We start from the raw sequence: 19,280 nt of genomic DNA, 5'->3' as shown, positions 1-19,280 counted from the left end.
GTAAAGTGGAAAAATGTTACGAGTTTGCAGAATACCTTAAACCTAAAGGGAAGTTTTATAAGACGATTGTAAGACCAACTATGTTATATAAATCGGAATGTTGAGCAACTAAAAAACAACAGATACAAAAAGTAAAAGTTGTCGAGATAAGAATGATAAGATGGATGAGTGATATAACGTTAAATGATAAATTAAGAAATAAATATATTTGCGGTAAATTAGGTGTAGGTCCTGTAAAAGATAAAATAAAGAAGGGTCAACTCAGATGGTTAGGACATTTGTAACATAGGTGAGATAGTGTATCAATGAGGAAGATGAGTTAGTTTTTGTGAGGGGTGGTAAAAGGATAGGAGTAGATCCAAAATAACTCGAAATATGATAGTGAGTAAACATTTAATAACCTTGAATTGTCAAATGAAATTGTATACAATCACATAAATTGACCAAAAGAGAATCATGAAACCAACCCCAGGACTAAAGATTTGGTTTGTTATTGTTGTCACTAAATTCAAAGATATGACTTATAAGTTTCGGAACCATAACAACCTCAAACATTCTACTATTTTTTATGCTTGTTTCTTTAATATTCAGGTCGTATAATCATGTTTCCTTAAACCGTGAGTTTTGTTTGTTTTGTCAAGTGAAGGAGATGATAACTTCCAAGAAAGCGTCAAATCGATTTGAAGATTTTGTAAACTAGCAGTCAATCAATGGCCAAATTCACACGAGTTGAGAAATAAGAGCCAGCATGCAACTCCGAAGGGCATCAAAGCTCTCTGTTCAAACCTGGAACCACAGCTAAAGAGTCCATTCTGATTAATAGTTTCATTAGATAAATAAAAAGTAAATTTCCTCTCTTCATTATAAAACAAGAAGTTTTCCACTTCTCTGTTTTTCGAGCTCCAAATATTCTTGCATAAATTTAAAGAGATCATATTTTGGAATAATGATTATTGGCAAAGATGTAAAGGGGTTTTAAATTAATAAACGGTATAAAAGAGTAAAAGACGCCTGATGTACATAATATAATTATTGAAATGACAATTTAAAATACTTATCAAAGAGAACTACACTGCAGAAATGCCAACTTTTAACTCAAATTTATAACCTAAACGTATAGACATATGCACAGCCACAGAAGAAAGGGCAAAAAACAATGCATCAAACTAGCTGTTACTCCCCCGGAAGAAGAGCACTGGCACGAGTTCAGGCAGTGGGCTTACTTCAAGCTCTTGTACATGTCGTCAATGACACTCTGCGACACAAAGATCTACCATCAGGAACTCAGTATAATGCAAATGCATAAAAATGGAAATGTTAAGCTAATCTCATCAACAGTTTCCCGTCAAGGGTTAAACATGATGCATCAAACCACGACCTAAATGAACCACCAAGAAGCTTCTAAAGGAGCGCCAATCCAGAATGTCATGGTAGGAAAACCACCATTCTTGGAAGCCAAACAAATCAGAACCCTTGTGTGGTATATGTAATACTCTAGATAGTTTTGCTAATTTTATAATCTAGAAGTGTCTGAACATTCAACTCTCAAGTGTGTCCAAGATTCTAATACCAGAGGAACAATTTTACTTTTTTATTTTTTTTCAAATTATATTCTTCAGATGATGCAGTTGGAGGAGGAGAGGCATGGTCACACCACCGTGTTTATATGGGGTTGGATGCATCAGCAGGGGGGCGACATTGGGATACTATGATGCAAGTAAACTATAGTTCTATCACCAAGTTGGTGTAGATTAAACCAAACAAAGCAGCAGCATGGGGGTCAAAGTTGGTCCAGGAATCGTCCATGAATTAAATGACAACCTCCTCACGAAGCATTGAGGATAGTGATATGAAGTACTTTTTTCCAATGACAAAAAAGCAGGTAATACCTTATAGTACTTGAGCAACTGGGGCCTCTTCTTCTTATATGTTGGAGTGATGAGGTCGCGTTCCATGTCAAATGGCTCAGGGTCAAGGTGAACAGCTTTGATAAATTCAAAGCCTTTCAACTGCAAGAAATATATTAGACAGGATCACAAAATGTGAGCACTCAGCAGTAAAATTACCATCATCATCATCGAGTTAAAAAACAGTTCAATAAACAAATGACATAAAGCAGAAGACATCAAGGCACAAGAGCAAGAACCTTTTTCTCTTTTCCTATCTTTGTTAGCTCTCCAATTATGTATTCTTTTACTTTGGCGTTTTTGCAGAGGGAATTAAAATCGCCTGTCACACCATTATCTTCAGCCCAGTGTTCAACTGCTTGCTTGTTTGGGTTAATAACAGCAACAAGGCAGAACTCAAAACTGTTCCCATATATCCATATCTGAAATTGACACACAGAGTCACTAAACTGTTATCCTGTTCTGCTTTTGTTGCAGCACAATTTATAAAAAATAAAAAGTGCAGGGGGGGGGGGGGGGGGGAAGGCAGTAACGCAATTTTCTACATTTCTAGTTTTTATTGCGGTTTTTAGCTGTAGTAACAAGAAGTGGATGCCAGATTTTTCTAATCCATTTTTTGTGGCCACAGTACAATATTTAAAATTTGCTTTTGTGCATTAAATCATTGTGCATGTAATTTTGTTCTTCACACAAAAAAAAAAAAAAAACATAAATGGTAATGTGAATTTAAAATAAAACTAAAAGAAAAATATCCATAAATTTCTAAAATTTGAAAAAAATTAAATAAAAAGTCATCCAAAAAATTAATCTCCCCATTTTTCAACCCTCATATACTATAGGATTGTTCTTGTAGTATCAAAGGGTGAGTTTCGTGAGTTTAAGAATATTATCAAATGAATATAGTAAGTAATTCCTACATTTTATTAATCTTTTAAATTGCATTCTTTTAAATGATGGTCAAATAATTAATAGAAAAATGAGCATGCAATGGATCAGGTTTTCAATTTGTTGCACTTTTAGTTATGTTTTTCAAATAACTATTACTTTCTCATTGCATGTCTAGACAATATAGACTTGTTGCCTTCACCATAAAAAGTTAAAAAATTAGAGCTTTTATTTGCTTCACCAAAAAGAAAATCTTTTCTATTACGACAACAGCAAATTTATAAAGGACACAACAAGCCTCTCTCCTTGTACATGATTAGATAATGCATAGATAAAATTAATTTAAACTGATTGAGACACTCACAAAGCATGAAACAAAATCATTGCCTAATAGCAGCTTTTCTTAACCATTAAAAAATGTGTGACATCAATTATTGAAGCCAAGATCATCTCTTTATTTTGTTTCAGAAGAGTTAAGAGAGAGGGTTGACATTGAGAAGCAAAAACATATGCTAAAATAAATGTCATAAATGTCCACAGCAAGTGAGAAGCATACCGAGTCAAGAACAGAAGCAAGACCATATACATTCTCTAAGTTTTCAACAGCAACATATTCGCCCTGTGAGAGCTTGAAAATATTCTTTTTGCGGTCAATAATTTTCAGGCTTCCATCTGGCTGCCACTCACCAACATCCCCTGATGCAAAGATTGTTATGAGCTACACTAACAAAGATATCGATTTACAACATACTGCCATACTGGACCTGAACTCAATTTGAGAAGCATGGAAATTGCAAACCTGTGTGGAACCACCCATCAACCATGACCTCTTTAGTGAGGTCTTCACGTTTGTAATACCCTGAGAAAACGGTATTTCCCCTCACACATACTTCTCCACAGGGTGTGCTTGAAAGGGCATCATATCCCATCTCAGGAACAGATTCTAGGCACACATCAACATTTGGTATGGGTGGACCCACTGTACCAAGCATTTGCATTTCATTTGGCAATGAAATAAATGTCCCGGCACAGGTTTCTGTAAGACCTACATTATATTAAAATGAAACAAATTAGATAAGTATATAAACAGGATAATAAATTTCAACAGTGATTAATCAAAACAGCTTTTAGGCCATTTTAAATTCAAACATTAGTATGTAGGCAAAAAAAAAAAATCTAGAGTTCAAAACAGATACATCACTTATGCAGTACATTTACTGCACCTTTCTATTAATAAGAATGAATATCATTGTGATTATGACAATAAGCTATGATACAGGGAAATCTGCAGAATGAGTTGAATAACAATAGTTTTGTAGACCAAACTCCTGAGAAGTGGCAACATAAAAGAAAACAAAGTATGCCACTTCCCATCATTTCAAAGCATATGATCATTTCCACAAGAAAACAATTACATGCTGGTGCTGCAATGCAGCATGACATATTCCATCAAAATCGTAAATATCAATCACATTTGCATCTTACTGTAGATGAGGAACAAAGGAAGGGCCCAGAGACATTGAATGCCAAAAATGAAGAGAGATAATTCAAGTCCTCTCCTTGTGGGATTAACTTAGCTATCAACTCAAGAGTTGTAATTGTGTTTCAATTCCCATTTTTGGTGTATCATGCATCATATCATTTTTTGCATCATAAGATATACAAACACTTCAAAGTTTTAATAAGAAATAAAGCTAGTAGCGTGTGAGAATGCATTTATTCCACAATAATGAATAGCAAAACTAGCACACCACAACTTCTCATTCATAATAAGAGCCAAAGAGTCAAATAGCAGCAAACATGTACCCAAAAATGTTAAGATAGCCATCCCTGACCACAGATGCACTAAAAAAGCCAATAAATTGACGTTGTACAAATATACTTGTATAAGCTATGGACAACATATCTACCAGTTCTAGAGTTCTAATAAACTACTAAAAATATGAGCATATAGTCCCCCCAAGTCTATATGCAAATAACATGGTGACATACTGATATAGTTTTATATCAAAAAAGAAAGCTAAATGAGGGGGATGAGCATCATCTGTAAATCTCCATCAATCATCAAAATCATCTCCAAGATATCTGTCAACATCATCATCATCTACTTCATTGATCTCATGATCACAAAGATGATCATCATCTTCAACAACTATTTATTCAATTTCATCTCCGTCACAACCCCTTTCTTTCCCTTTCCTTTGTCAACCATTTTTCAACTGAGTGAAAAAAGGAACCAAGGTGCTTCACACTTCACAAACCACCATCAAGGAACAAGCTTACATGAACTACCAAAAAATCCCCAATAACATCAAAGGAGCTACAAACTTGTCAAAAACCACACACAATAACTTCTATTCTCTTGTAGGACCAAGTGAAAAGAAACTGATTTGAGAACCCCACCTTGCAGAGGGACAGAAAAAAGAATATTTTCTTCTTTAGTTAGATAACCAAAAGTTTTAATTTTGATGGAGAAGAAAGAAAATACGGGTTAGATGCAATAGAATAAGCTATCTCTAAGAAAAAAGGAAAAAATAAATAAAATATAAAAAGAATGAACTTTTGGCTAAGTGTCCTATGTTGCTCTGTATCGTACATGAAATAGTCTTTGTATAGCACAATAAAAAAAGAACAAATTGATACACCTCCATGTTTTGCATCAGTTCCCTGCCAAAATGATACGTACCATATGATATTGCGTATCATATGATACTAAAATGGTAATAACCACTACAAGTGACTGAGCAAAAGTAACCAAATGGACTTTCTACCAAAGATACTAGAACTTGGAAACCAACTTGAATAAGTTGAGAAACCACTGTTAATTGTGAGTCAAATTCTCAATTTTGTGAATTGAGAATCAAGAATCAAATCAAATTGTACAAACTTCCAAATCAATGGAAAATGACGTGCATATATTTAAACAAATGACATATATTTAAAAAATGAACAATCATGTGGCCTAAAATAGACATTTAGATCTCTTTGCACATATTAAAAGTACATAATTCATATAAATATAAAATATAATAAAATTTAAAAATATAAAAGAAAATTTTACACAAACACATACACAATTATAGTTTCCAAATATACTATTCTTGAGGAGAATAAAAGAAACAAAGAATTTATTGGATTTTCAAACCCTTGAGAAAAAATTTAGGAAATTTATACTTTTTGAAAAATTAAAAGAAACATAAAATCAATGGGTTTCTTTCATTTGAACCTTGAGGGCCATTGGAAAAGGGTATAAGGTCATTTAAGTTAAATAATAGGGCAATTTCAGGTTTTATATAGTAAACAGAGATTTGGGTAATCTGTCCAGGCTGGATCAAATATTTACTGAATACAATTCTCAATTAGAATCAAGAATCATGCAATTCAAGAAAGAGTCAACAAATTCATGGTCAATTATTTGCAAACAGTGATTCCATTTGCATGCCAGATCCTAATCGGTCATGAATTGAATTGAATTGTACAAATGGAAGAATTTAAGAACAGAGATAAGCCACTTCAGACATATTATTCCAAGAGAAATTAATGAACTTTCTATCAAAAAGGCTGGAACCAGCAAACAACCTTGAATAGGTTATTAGGTTACAAACAACGAAAAACACTTCCAACATATTATGCCAACATAAACACAACAATGATTTAAACATTAACAGTTAACAATGGAAAGAAAAAACATTAGCAGATCTTTCCGATATATTTTATATAAAAGAAAAGGATACCATATCCTTGCAGAACATGAGCACATGTCACCACTCGTAGAAAAGCTTCTACATGACTAGCAAGAGGTGCAGCTCCAGATAAAATAATTCGTACATTTCCCCCCAGCCCCTGCTTCACCTGAGGATATATGAAGATTGATGAGATATAAGACAAAACAATCAGTATGCCCCTTTTTTGACCATCAAAGGAAACATATATTGAATGTTCTAAAGATCTACGAAGGCACCTTACTAAATACAACTTTGTCCCAAATTGGAGCTGCCTGAGCAGTCTTATTTCCCTTCTTCAAGGAATTCATCTTGCTACAGCATGTTTGACAAAATAAAATCAGGCAGTGAAGCAGCGATAGATTAGCTTACTTTACATAAATAAAAAAATCCATTGAGAGCCAAACAATGCTCTCTGCATATTGAGCAAATGCACATGAACTGAGTAGAGGAAATGCTGCAACAATGCTTAATATTGGACTTGGAAAACAGAAAGCGTTCATTAAATATCTTCATGACTTGGAAAACACAAAGTGTGCATTAATAACCTTCATGACTTGGAAAACAGAAAGCATGCATTAAATATCTTCTACACCATTTCAAAATTTTATAGAAGCAAAGAATACAAGGAGAGAAGAAAAACTTGTGTCTCAGGGGGTCTGTCCAAAATTTGAGGTTTCCTATTGTGGTTGGAACAATCCCCCCACAAGGCAAAAAAAAAAAAAGGAAGAAGAAGAAAGAAGGTGGTAAAGATAATATATACAATGGCAGAGCCAGGAAGTTATGGTTGAGGGGACTCATAGTATAAATGATTACTGTAGTTTTAAGAAAGTAGTCAAAGTACTATATATGTTGAGAAAAGGTTTCAGATGTTAAAAATTGTTGCCCAAAAGACCAACATGGCACCACACCAAGACATATAGGATGACAAAACTTGATATTGAAGGTAACTGTGCCATCAGCATAAATTTGCATTAAAATTATTAAAATTTTTTTTTTCCTTTAAGCAATAAGAATTACAAAATAGAACTTACGATGAGTACGCAAAATTAAACAGTGTATGTCTCAAAAAACCCCCTGATGAAACCTTCTGTGTCAAACCTGAAAATATGCAGTGGTTAAGTCATTAACATGCATGTAACAGAATGAGAATCTAAATCTCTTGGATGCTTTGCAAAATAACATAATCAGGCTTATGGATTTATGTATTACTCTCAAGTCAAGGTACAAACAGGCTGCACTACAAATCAGTATTAGCATTTTGCAACACACGGTCCCCAAAAAAAATATTCTAAACCCTAGAAGATCATTAAAAAAAAGGATAAAAAAATGAGCAATAAAAGTGTCAAAATAATTAATTTAAATAACAAATTCACCTTAATTAGTTAATTGATTTTTTGCATAACTTTAATGTGTTCAATAAAAAAACTAATGTTTTTATTTTACTTTTTGAAAACTAAGATTAAACAAATAATAGACATGGAAAGAAAGAAAAATGGTAAGAAGGAGAGTCTACTTTGGGCTTTATAGCATGGTGAAATATGAGAAAGTGGAAGCTGAGGGCTCCATAAGCAAGTCCAGTTGGTTATTTATGGTTGTCACATATCACAGTGCACCATGTAATATTGCAGGTGAGAACCTAGACAACTCACATATATTTTAATCTCACCAAAAAAATTGGCAGGTATCGAATGATGAATCAATGAAGTCAACATGTCTAGGTATTGACATCTCATTGCATTGATACCTTGAGACATCAGTACAAAATGGCCCACGTGCAGGATTAGAGGATGTGAAAGTCATAGCCATATTCTACTCATGTGTAATAGCTGAAGAATACATGTAGAGTTTAAGACACAGGCTCCAGCAGTCCCATTACTCCCATCATAAATTCCAAAACCCGTAAATGAAAAAACTTAAAACTGTTAAAAATTCCGACAAATCTGGTCATCTGCATGCTTTCAATGTTGAAAATCATATTTGGGATACCACGAGACGCACCCATAAATAAAGGGAAAAAGAAAAGGCATAAAAATGGTAGATTTAAGGCTAAAAATTCCAAGTACCCCAAAGTTTTCCAAAAAGATGCAAGCCTCCCCAGATGCTTAAAAATGACAATTGCCTCCCCTCATTTTTAATTATCATGACACTGTCCCTCTTTTAGTCTCTCTCTCTCTCTCCCACCACCCCTCACATGATGGTGAGATATATTTGTCTTGATAATGAATTTGGCTCCTAAATGGTAAGTGGAAGAAGTCCTATTGTCAAAAAAAAAAACACTCACAAACTGTTCGACATGAATTTAAAGAGAATAGTGTCAATGGAAAATAGTGTCCCTGGAAGAAGATGCTGTGCACGTAGAAATATATAACAAGCATTTGTTACCTTGTTCATTTCTCCAAATCCTATCACAATTCATATGTTAGTCTTAACGAAGGGCAACACCTCAATTAATTTAAAATTTTAAAGGAGATGGTCAACTAATGTAAAGGGTATATGTATCATTATACTTAAATGTCAAGGGAGGTTTGCCTATTTCAGCAAACCACACTGGATAGCAGTGTATTTTGCCATAAATTTAATTGTTTTTCTCTTATAGATAATTGGGCCACCATGTTTTGGATCTCAAACCCTGCAGGTGATCCATGCAGACAACATGAACAAAGAACAAGTTTGATCCTAATCCTGACACAAGGATATCTCTGACAACATTAGCCAGTAAGCAAATAAAAACTCAATAGCAAATTGGAACATAAGAGAAATGATACCTGAATAAATTCTATCTAACACGCGAGGAACAGCACAGAAAACTGTCGGTTTTAACTCTCCAATATCTTCAACCAATAATTTCACATCCTGAAAATTGGAATGTGACACATGGACACCTTTTTGTATTTAAATCTCATTCAGTTAAAGAATAATCTGTAGTCATCTTACCCCGCGCCAAAATCCAATTGAGGCACCATGATGTATAAAAAGCTCCTCAATCACCCGATCAAAAATATGTGCTAGGGGAAGATATGAAAGATATACATCTTTCTCATGCAACTACAAAAAATCAGATACATTAAAATTAGATAAAATAAATAGATCAATCAATTAGCTGGAAGACCAATCAAAAAATATAAAATCTTGTATTCCAACTTTAGTTCTTGTCTATGAAAGAAACTAGAAATGACTAGGAAATCACCTCTTCATTCACACTATCCAGGAGACAGTCTGCACCACCTATAAGAGCAACAATGCTCTCATTGGATATCAGTACACCCTTAGGGTCTCCTGTTGTTCCACTAGTATACATTATTGTACAAATTTCACTTTTCTTTGCTACTGGAAGGTCAAACTGCTTTGTCTCTCCCTGAAAATTAAACAAGTACAAATTTGGATCAGAATTTATAATTATCATAAACTTATCACCTATATATATATATATATATAACGTATGGTGTAAATCATTTTATGGACAAAAATATCCTTATCCTTTAAAAGAAAGACTAAGAACTCCTAAAAATTGTAATTGTATATTAATTTGTGGCAAAAGAATCCTTATTTTTAAAAGTAAATTTCTATACTATATATAAAAGTATGGATAGTATAATCATTTTGTTGCAAAAATATTCTGATCTTTTGAAAGTAAGACCAAATAATCTTAAAGAAATAATTTTTTATAGTATGTATAAATAGAAATTATATCCAATCAAAGTTAGATGAAATTACATTTAGAATGTCTATAAGTAAATAGTTGAACTTGAAAGGAAAAACTTCAGCTTATTTTAAAATAAAATAAACTAACATTATATATAAATATCTACATCTATATACATTATACTGTAATAAATTAATGAAAGTATGAATAAAGTAAATCATTTTGTGGCAAAAACATCCTATATTTCAAAAGCAATATTAAACATTCCTAAAAGAAAATAAATTCAACCAAAATTAGATAAAACTACATTAATAAAATCTATTTAAGATATGTCAAAGCTCAAACCTAAAAAAGAAACTCTAGTTAGCCAAAAAAAAAAAAAGTGTATATACATATCATATATAGAAATACAAACAGTGTAAATAATTTTGTCAACAAAAAAAGTTATCTTTTAGACGACAAGTATTTTATAAAAAAAATTATATTCAATAACATTAGAAAAATCTAAATTTAAAATTTTTATTTTGAATACATCAATATTTGGACATAAAATCCATTTCATTCAAAAAAATAAATTGCAATGGCATTATAAACATTACATAAAATGTACATCGGAAAATAAAAAAGGCAAACTCATATGATGTCTTCTAAAATTATTGTGAAGTGTCTTATCATTTTAGATAAATAATAATAAAATTTATAAAAGATAAATTTAGAAATGCAATTAGATACCTAGAAGTATCCTCCATATAAAAATGTTTAAATTTATTTAAAACTTAAAAATTCATTGATTGACATTAAATAAACGAAAAAATCACAATAATTAAGATTTTAGGCAGCAAATTACAATTCTGATATTGTAATGAAGTTATTAATATTTTTTTATGGGAAGAAGTCATATATTGAGATTTTAATAAATTAAAAATAGTGAAAAATGACCTTTTTTCAGATGATAAAACAATTCTGTTATAATAACATAATTACAATGAAATGAGGATAAGAAATCCTCCAATTAAAAGCTCAAAAGAGGAAAAAGAAAAAAGGAAAGACTAACAAGTTACATCAAGCTGCATCCTAATCCCTCCGAATGTCGGAGAGCAAAAGAACACCCCCCCCCCCCCCCAAAAAAAAAATGAGCCCAGAATTTCAATATCTTGAGAGAAAGTCAGACAAGAATTATCATATATAATAGAGATTCGTTCTCCTGTTGCTTTTCTAGTCAAGTGAGGTAGTCCTCACCCAGGAGCTTAGCTTTGTGTGACCTGAAATAGGTTGGCGACAGCTGGGATACCAGAGGGCATAAAATCCAATCTGAGGAAAATAACTTCTCCCAAAGCAGTCTTGGAGAGGTCTTTTGATTTTTAAAAGTCAAGCATTCCTTTCCAGCCAAAGCAATCAAAAAATTGTAAAAACAGCACAGTCCCAAAATATCCTCTCTCCTTTTCTCCCCAAAGCACCAAAACTTCACTTCAAAAAAATCCTGATTTGCGGCTGGAGCCACCCAAACCTCAGAATATGAAAACAAATTCTTCCACATACATTTTGCTACCTTGCAATGAATGAACAAATGACTAATAGTCTCAATAGACTCATTGCACATCACATAAATATCCGGACTAAGGGCTTTGTACGGCTTCCTTAATTGTAGCACATCATTTGTATTGATCTTGAAATAAAAACTAATAGACTCATTAGACTCACTGACTAACAGTCTTGTTAATTTTCTATCTATAATGTTATGTAAAATATTAAAATTCAACATTGTCATAATTTTAATTAGAGTATTAGTCATATTGTGTCTTAAATTTTTTAGGATTTTTCACGTCCCCACTACCCATATTTACACTGTTATAATAGTATCTCATGCCAATATTGTATTTATAATTTTTAAAAAATTATTAATTTTTATAAATTTGAATATTCACACTTTAATATTTGTATGCTAAATTATGAAAATATATTATTAATTGGATTTAAAATATATATAATTAATTATATATTATAAAAATATTCTACACAATATTATTCGCATACAATTACGTGCAACACACGTGATACATTTACTAGTTTAATAAAATTCATGATTTATAACGAACATAAGAAACATATGTCCAACTATATCTGAATAGCATAAATTGTCACCTTTTACACGGAATATTCTCTAATGGAAGTTGCTAAGGCCTGATAGGTAAAGTGGCACTCTAATAGAAGTATCACTAACCACATGTGGCTATGTACTGTAATCCAAGTGACTGCTATCATTGAGTCACTTGACTCTTAACTGCTGCAATGTTGCACCTACCTACCCTGTGTCAAGGGCTCCTTTATAACATTCCCCAGGTCATCTCAAAGCCTGATCAGGTGTAACCCTCCCTAAACAGACCCATTTCCTATTCCCAGAGCCCAAAACCTACTGCTCTGCGCACTCAGGTTTCTCAGCCTTACTGCCTAGGCACCTCACCAGGCTTGATGGCTATCTGGTTGTGCCACCTCAGTCCTCAAAAAAAGAACTCTAAACATATATTTGCTTCTCTTTTTTCTTTTTGTATAAGAGAAAATATATTAAGAAAGAAAGAACGTACAAAGAGAAGAGAACAAGGTGTCCTTCGAAAAAACAAAGAAAATATATAAACAACTATGAAAGAGCTGCCACCAATCCCTTTGCAGGTTGGGCAGTGACGTCCCCAAGGAAAACCCAAAAGAATGAGCCAAAAAGAGGCCAAATACACAACTCTATCCCATAACAAACTAGGAGAACTGTTGTGGGTCTTGAAGATTCTTGAACTCCTTTTGATCCAAAGGATCCACAAAGTAGCAAAAACTGCACATCTCCATAAAACCTACCTTTGTGGATTTTCCAACCCTGAGTTCACTTTTAGGAAATCCCCCACGACCCATGGAGCCACCCAAGCTTCATCAAAACACACTAAAATGGCGCATCAAAGAACTGGTAATGAGGGAAGAGGGACGTGTGTGTTTCGTTGGACAGATGACACATGGAACACATATAAGGAGGCCTTCTGCATTGAAGTGGCCATGCATATAAAGCCTAAGCATATATTTTTTTGTACCCATCCAAATGATAATCAATTGGAGTTTCCTAAGCATTAATGGTTAGAACCTAGCCTGTCACTGTGTCGCCTTGCTCGAGATTTTGAATTCCAACTCAACAGTGGCATTATATATATATTTGCAGACAAGGAATGAATCTGCAGTTAAAGTCAACAGATAACACCCCTGCCTTGGATTCACTATTGCTGTTAAAATTTATGCAGATAACAGTTATCTCTAAACAAAATGACATGCAAATGACTAATATTTATAAATAGAATAAAAAAATTTCATAAAACAAGATTTTTTAAGATGACTTTCACATAATACAAAGAAAAGCACCTTGGGAATCAAAATTCACAATCAATAACAACAATAATCTTATAATAGGAGCAAATAACATACCAGTTTTAGAAATTCCTCCCAAGAATATATTGCCAAACCAAACTTTTCGACTTCTTCCTTTTGTTCTTGGGTAACCTTACCAAAGCTCACAATGGCTACACAACAAATTGTAGATATATGATTAGTTTCTTAACACAAGGTGCATTGCCCAAAGTAATTCAGGACACAAGTGCAACTTACTTCTCAAGTATTTGGTTGTGTTAGGAAGTGTTTTCAACACCTGAGAGGGCAAATTATAATCCACAGGTAAAAATCATATTCACTTCTAAAATATAATACTACTACAAATATTTAACAAAATGCCACCAAGACCACATTTATCATATCAAATCTACTGTACTATAAACTTACCAGAAAATGTACCTACATTTATCAAATAAAAAAACCATGAACTTTCAACCCCCAAAAAAATCAGCTAGCAAAAACATGTCAGTTTAAACAAATGCATCATAAATGAATTAAATGTTTTCCTATAACACACACCTTGTCAAGAATCCATGTGTAAACAAGAATACGCCTACCTCAGGAATCTTTTTTACTTCTACGAAAGCAATTGAAACCTCTGCATGGCAAATGATGAATTCTACAGCACCAGCACCTAAAAATGATAAAAGAGAAGCAATCAAACTCTCACTAACACTATATTTAACCACTAGCATTAATAAACTCAAAGTAGGATATCTCTTAAAAGAATTTTGAATTCCTAAACAATAAAATATAAAAACTAAATTTCCATCAACAGTATATTTAGAATTATATTCAAAGCAACATTAGGTTAAGACAGAACCGCAAAATGGCGGTAAGTTGTTTAAGCACATGGTACAAAACAGGCTGTCGGATATTCAGTCTTAACTGTGTGCATGCCTACAGTTCTCAAGGATAAAAAAAACATGGATTTGTAATTTGAAGAAAATTATTGCATGCTAAAGTAGATCTACAAGTCTTCACTTGTTGAGGGAAAAAAAAACACAGATTAGTTATATGAAGAAAATTATTGCATGATCCATGCAAGAAGGGATGATGCATACCTAGAGTGTCATACAAAGGAACGCAATAAAGTCCATGAGCATTGCAGGCCTGCATCAGTTTTACAGTGTTAGCAGTCTTAAGACAACAGCATCAAGGCAACAATAAATGTCCATCATATAGGCATAACTGACAAGAATGATAAGATGGAAGCAGAACCACAAAGATCAACCCAAAAAAAATATTATGAACGTCTGCTGAAAAACTGATACAGGGTGAAGAGAACATTTGTCTGCTGCATAGGCTATTTCTAGTTATGTATGGTAGTTTTAATTTCTTTATTTTTTCTTTTATATCAAAATAATCCATGCAATGCACAGGTCACATCCAGTACTAACTACTTCATGCGATGAATGTAATATTTTATCCCTTTCTGATTTTTTCGTCAATTTTTAACTATTTTTGGATATTGTATTTTGGAAAAAACTGAACACATTCAAAAAATGATAAATATCTTTATTGGAAATAAATTGCCCTATGTCGATAACACCCAGGAAAAAAAGAAAAAGATCCATCCAGCTGAGTAGATGAACACAAGCACACATTGCTCTGAAGGGACCTTGGGTATTTTAAAAAGCAATGCTCTTGCAGTGCACCCTAGCAATGACAAAAAAAAATAATCCAAGGGAACATTTAGGAATTGTAGAGCAGGGCATCTTCTTTCAACAATCATCTTACGGAATACACACACACAAAAGTTTGTATTCAGGGAAAAATATATATTCGGAAAAAAAAAAAAAAAAAAAAGAGGAAGAAATTTAAAAAACAATACCTCCATGCTTATAACCCACTCTGGGCAATTGGCACCATAGATACCGCATCGTCCTTCCTGGAAACCAGCAAAATATTTATTTCAAGTTTAAACTAGACACAAGTCAAAATGTGAAATAATTTGGGGAAAAGAAAAAAACAGCTAAATGAGAAGTTTGAATCTGGAGCGAGGAATGGCACAATAACGGCTTAATTTTAGAAAAACTAATGCATCATAAGATAATATTGGCATCTATAAAATCCTGTAGCAGTGCACAAGTAAGAAAACACTTAAAATGGTATTATGCAATCCAAAGACAACCTACAAAAACCATTTCACATATAGCATATACTCCAAAAATCAACAAAATAAAGCTAAAGGTCCAAGAAAATCTGCATGTGCTCCAGCTTGTTTACCCTGGAGTACAAACATTGGAAAATAATAATCCTAACAATTCAAACACATTCAACCATTTTATATTGACATATGAACAAATGAATACTTACTTTCTCAAGACCACAACTGCGGATGGCATTTCCAACTTTCATTACCAAGTTATAAACTTCTTTGTAAGTTTGCCATACATATTTACCAGGCTGCACAAAAAGAACAAAAATTGCAACATTAAATATTAAATAAAGGCAAATGTTTTTCCAAAAGAGGCACTCTCTAGGGCAAAGAATTGTGAAAAACAAGGATAACATACCTTCCCATCAACAATCTCTCGACGACCAAGCATTCGATTGTTAGGATACTTCTCCACAGACATACTGTAACAGGAGCACTATATATTATTAGGAATTACAGCAAGTGCAGTCACAATTTTGTTCTCCAGATTTTGAATAATCAGTCGATGCATTTTATTGAGAAGAACCAATTCATGCACAGAACCAGACGCATGCTCAGAACAAGAGGATGCAAGTAAACAGTTATTACTTGCCACACAGAATAGTATAAAATGAGGGGGGTATTACAAAGAAGATTGTCCTGGAAGCCAGTTCAATTCCTTCAGGAATTATTTTTGAGAATTTCTTAAACAACTTTGCAGGATTAATGTGCCATAAGGCTATCCAGCTATAATTTTGAAGCAACTGTTCTTATTCCCTTATTCCAGATTCTCAGGTCAATGTTTGTTCCTATAGAGGAAGCTAACTTAGTAATTATTTAGACCTCCTTTGGAACTTGGAAAACATCAGAAAAAGGAAGGGAAAACATGAACGAATATACTTTTTCATGTTTAGTTATCAAAAAAAGTGAGAAAGAAAATTAAATTATACCAAATTAATGAACAAAAAATTTGATTTTACACATAATTGACATTTAATTTTTCTTAATTTTTGATCATATTAAAATAATTTTTCATTTTCAATAGTATTTGATATGTAGAGAAAATACAATGAAAAATAAATTTCTTTCTCGTTTTCTTTTCCTTTTTCCAAGCAAAATCCTTGATCCAAACAGCCCTTAGGAAAATCAAACAATATAAGCTCCAATGGTATAAAAACAAGACCTAAAACCTATTCCTTCAAAAATTCCTGAAGAAATGAACTTTTCTGTAGAGAATTTCTTAAACCGTGCAAGAGTAAAGTGCTTTGAGACTGTCATCTTATAATTTTGAAGCAGCTATCGCAATTCACTTAATTCCAGATTCTCCAGCCAAAACTCAGGCAATAAACGAAATCAGTGATTTTGCAATTCACTTAATTCCAGATTCTCCAGCCAAAACTCAGGCAATAAGCGAAATCAGTGATTTTTTACAGGAGCTAAATCAGTAATTTTTTAGAAAATTTCTCAAACAACTCTGCAAAATTGACGTGCAGAGAGAGACTGTTCGGCTATAATTTTTTAGGCAGCTACTGCGATTCACTTACTTTCAGATTCCCAGGCTTAAACAGCAGAATATAAGCAAAGTCAGTAATTATTTATTGGAGCTAAATCAGTAATTATTTAAGAGAACCGAATGCTACAAGCACAGATATACTCCAATTTTCCGTACAGGACAGACCTAATTATAACGCAATTCTTCAAAGTAAAAGCCTTTGCATCATCGACAAAGCAAGATACGAGAACTGCATTTCAGAAAAATTGACAACGAAAGACGATAATCAAGATTCTCAGAGACGAACATTAATACCGGGTTATTAGTTTTTGTTTTGAAGCAGCCAATGCAATTCACTTAATTCCAGATTCTTAAAATGATTACTTTTTTTTTTTTTTCTGATTTACCGAACCTAATGCGGTAACTCTTTCACCAATCGAATGGTTTCCGGTACAAGACAAACCTAAAACGCATAGCTTCAGTGGAGTAAAAGTCTTTGCATCATCAACCATACAAAAACAAAGGCGCACAACATACAACATGCAACTCAAAACAATTAGCAACAATGAAAAACGCTCGACTTCAAAATCGAGATTCGATTCGCCGCGGCGGAAACGGATAGAACGTACCGGAAAACGTCCCAGCAACTCTCCATCCCGGGGATCGGAGGCGGAAATCCATCCTTGCAGAAGGCGCTGCGGTACACAGGTCCTCTCGATGGCCTTCCATTCTCCGCTGCCTTCGCCGGTTCCACTTCTATGATGAACTTCGGCTGCTGCGCCATTCTTCTTCTCCGGCGAGAGACGAATTGCGATGGAGCAATGGAGAATGGAAGAGGAATCGGAGAGAGGCTTTATTGGCTTCTGAGGCCACCCGTCGCTTTGACTTGCATATATATGGAGAGAGAGAGAGACAGATAGAGAGAGAGAGAGAGGGAGAGAGAGAGAGAGACCGAGGTGTGGATATTGTAGTCTCCGCCGATGGAGATAACACACTGGCTACACAGTTCGTAGATCCGTTTCTGGGTTTTACATCTATTTTTATTTTTAATTAATTAAAAGCGGTCAATGCCAGCACCTTCTTTCATTCTCGTTGTCTCATCAACCATTCTTCTTTCAAATAATGGTTCTGGACCGTCCGATTAACTCTTTTTTCTTTTTTTTACCTCTCTATGAATCTATGATGAAGAATTCAAAAAATAAAAATACTAGTAGACCCGTAGACCACACGGTTCATTAATTTTAAATATGAAATATATTCATAAATTATTACTTTAATTTTTAAATTAATTAATGTATTCATTTTTTAACATAATTTTTTTTTAACAAAATATATATATTTCATTACTAAAATCTTAAAATTAGAAAGTTGTATTAATTGAATTGTTGAATAAAACAATGCCCAAAAAATTATTGAGAAAGTAAATGACCATTTCTTCTAGAAAAATATGATTATTATTGACTAATTAACTTATTTTTCCAATAGTGGCAAATACTATTATTGGTCATTATATTTTTTTTGCATTTTTTATTTAGTATAGAAAATATTTCATTGGTGGTTATAGTTTAAAATTGTTTACTTTTAAATTAAAGTTAACACGTGATTTTACTGGTAAAGACAACATCTTATTTAATTTTTACATATATAATTTAGTGAATTGAATACTCAGTCTTCAGTCTTTGACTATTTTATCATTTAGATTAAATAACAAAATTGGTTCAGTCTTTTTTTAAAAATTGCCAATCTTTAAACAATTAATCGATAAAAAAATATGACTATTATATTTATTCATCTAATATTACATATTTAGGGGGCTTTTGTTTAATTTTAATAATCTATAAATAGATATTATGTATTAATTAATTCATTAATTAAATAAGTGAACTGTTCAAGCATTAAACGGTCTAGTAGTTAATTTTTTTTAGCATTTGTATGATAGAATCAAACATGGAATTTTTTTTTTATTACATAAGAATTTCAGCCACCAACGAGCCCTTCAAATCCTCTGGTGCGGCACCAAACCTACAGATCAATATTCTCTACCCTCAGGTCCCGCTGATCAGGGTAA

At 33.0% G+C, this 19,280-nt stretch overlaps 1 protein-coding gene across 1 annotated transcript; it reads right to left on the bottom strand.

Moving 5' to 3' along the window:
- Positions 1–950: 950 nt before the first annotated feature.
- Positions 951–18,303, bottom strand: LOC131157300 (long chain acyl-CoA synthetase 4-like). Its single transcript, XM_058111345.1, has 19 exons — positions 17,842–18,303; positions 16,100–16,163; positions 15,900–15,989; positions 15,415–15,471; positions 14,645–14,693; positions 14,138–14,214; positions 13,797–13,836; positions 13,617–13,711; positions 9,705–9,872; positions 9,452–9,562; positions 9,283–9,370; positions 7,549–7,615; positions 6,754–6,829; positions 6,527–6,644; positions 3,592–3,837; positions 3,349–3,488; positions 2,147–2,329; positions 1,890–2,009; positions 951–1,255 (listed from the first exon to the last, which is right to left on the bottom strand). Exons 1-19 carry the CDS (start codon positions 17,994–17,996, stop codon positions 1,220–1,222), a joined length of 1,980 nt encoding a protein of 659 aa, XP_057967328.1. The 5' UTR covers positions 17,997–18,303; the 3' UTR covers positions 951–1,219.
- Positions 18,304–19,280: the final 977 nt, after the last annotated feature.

The sequence above is a fragment of the Malania oleifera genome, chromosome 6 (genome assembly GCF_029873635.1).
Source record: "Malania oleifera isolate guangnan ecotype guangnan chromosome 6, ASM2987363v1, whole genome shotgun sequence".
NCBI lineage: Eukaryota > Viridiplantae > Streptophyta > Magnoliopsida > Santalales > Ximeniaceae > Malania > Malania oleifera.
Note: the sequence above shows the minus strand (reverse complement) of the source record. Positions and strands in the feature narration are given on the sequence as shown.

Excerpts from the sequence above, each read along its gene's own strand:
- LOC131157300 (XM_058111345.1), bottom strand. The coding sequence starts at position 17,996 with ATGGCGCAGCAGCCGAAGTTCATCATAGAAGTGGAACCGGCGAAGGCA. Across the intron at positions 9,371-9,451 it reads CAATTGGATTTTGGCGCGGG|GATGTGAAATTATTGGTTGA; the intron begins GTAAGATGACTA and ends TCCAATTTTCAG. Across the intron at positions 6,830-7,548 it reads TTTAATTTTGCGTACTCATC|CAAGATGAATTCCTTGAAGA; the intron begins GTAAGTTCTATT and ends AACATGCTGTAG.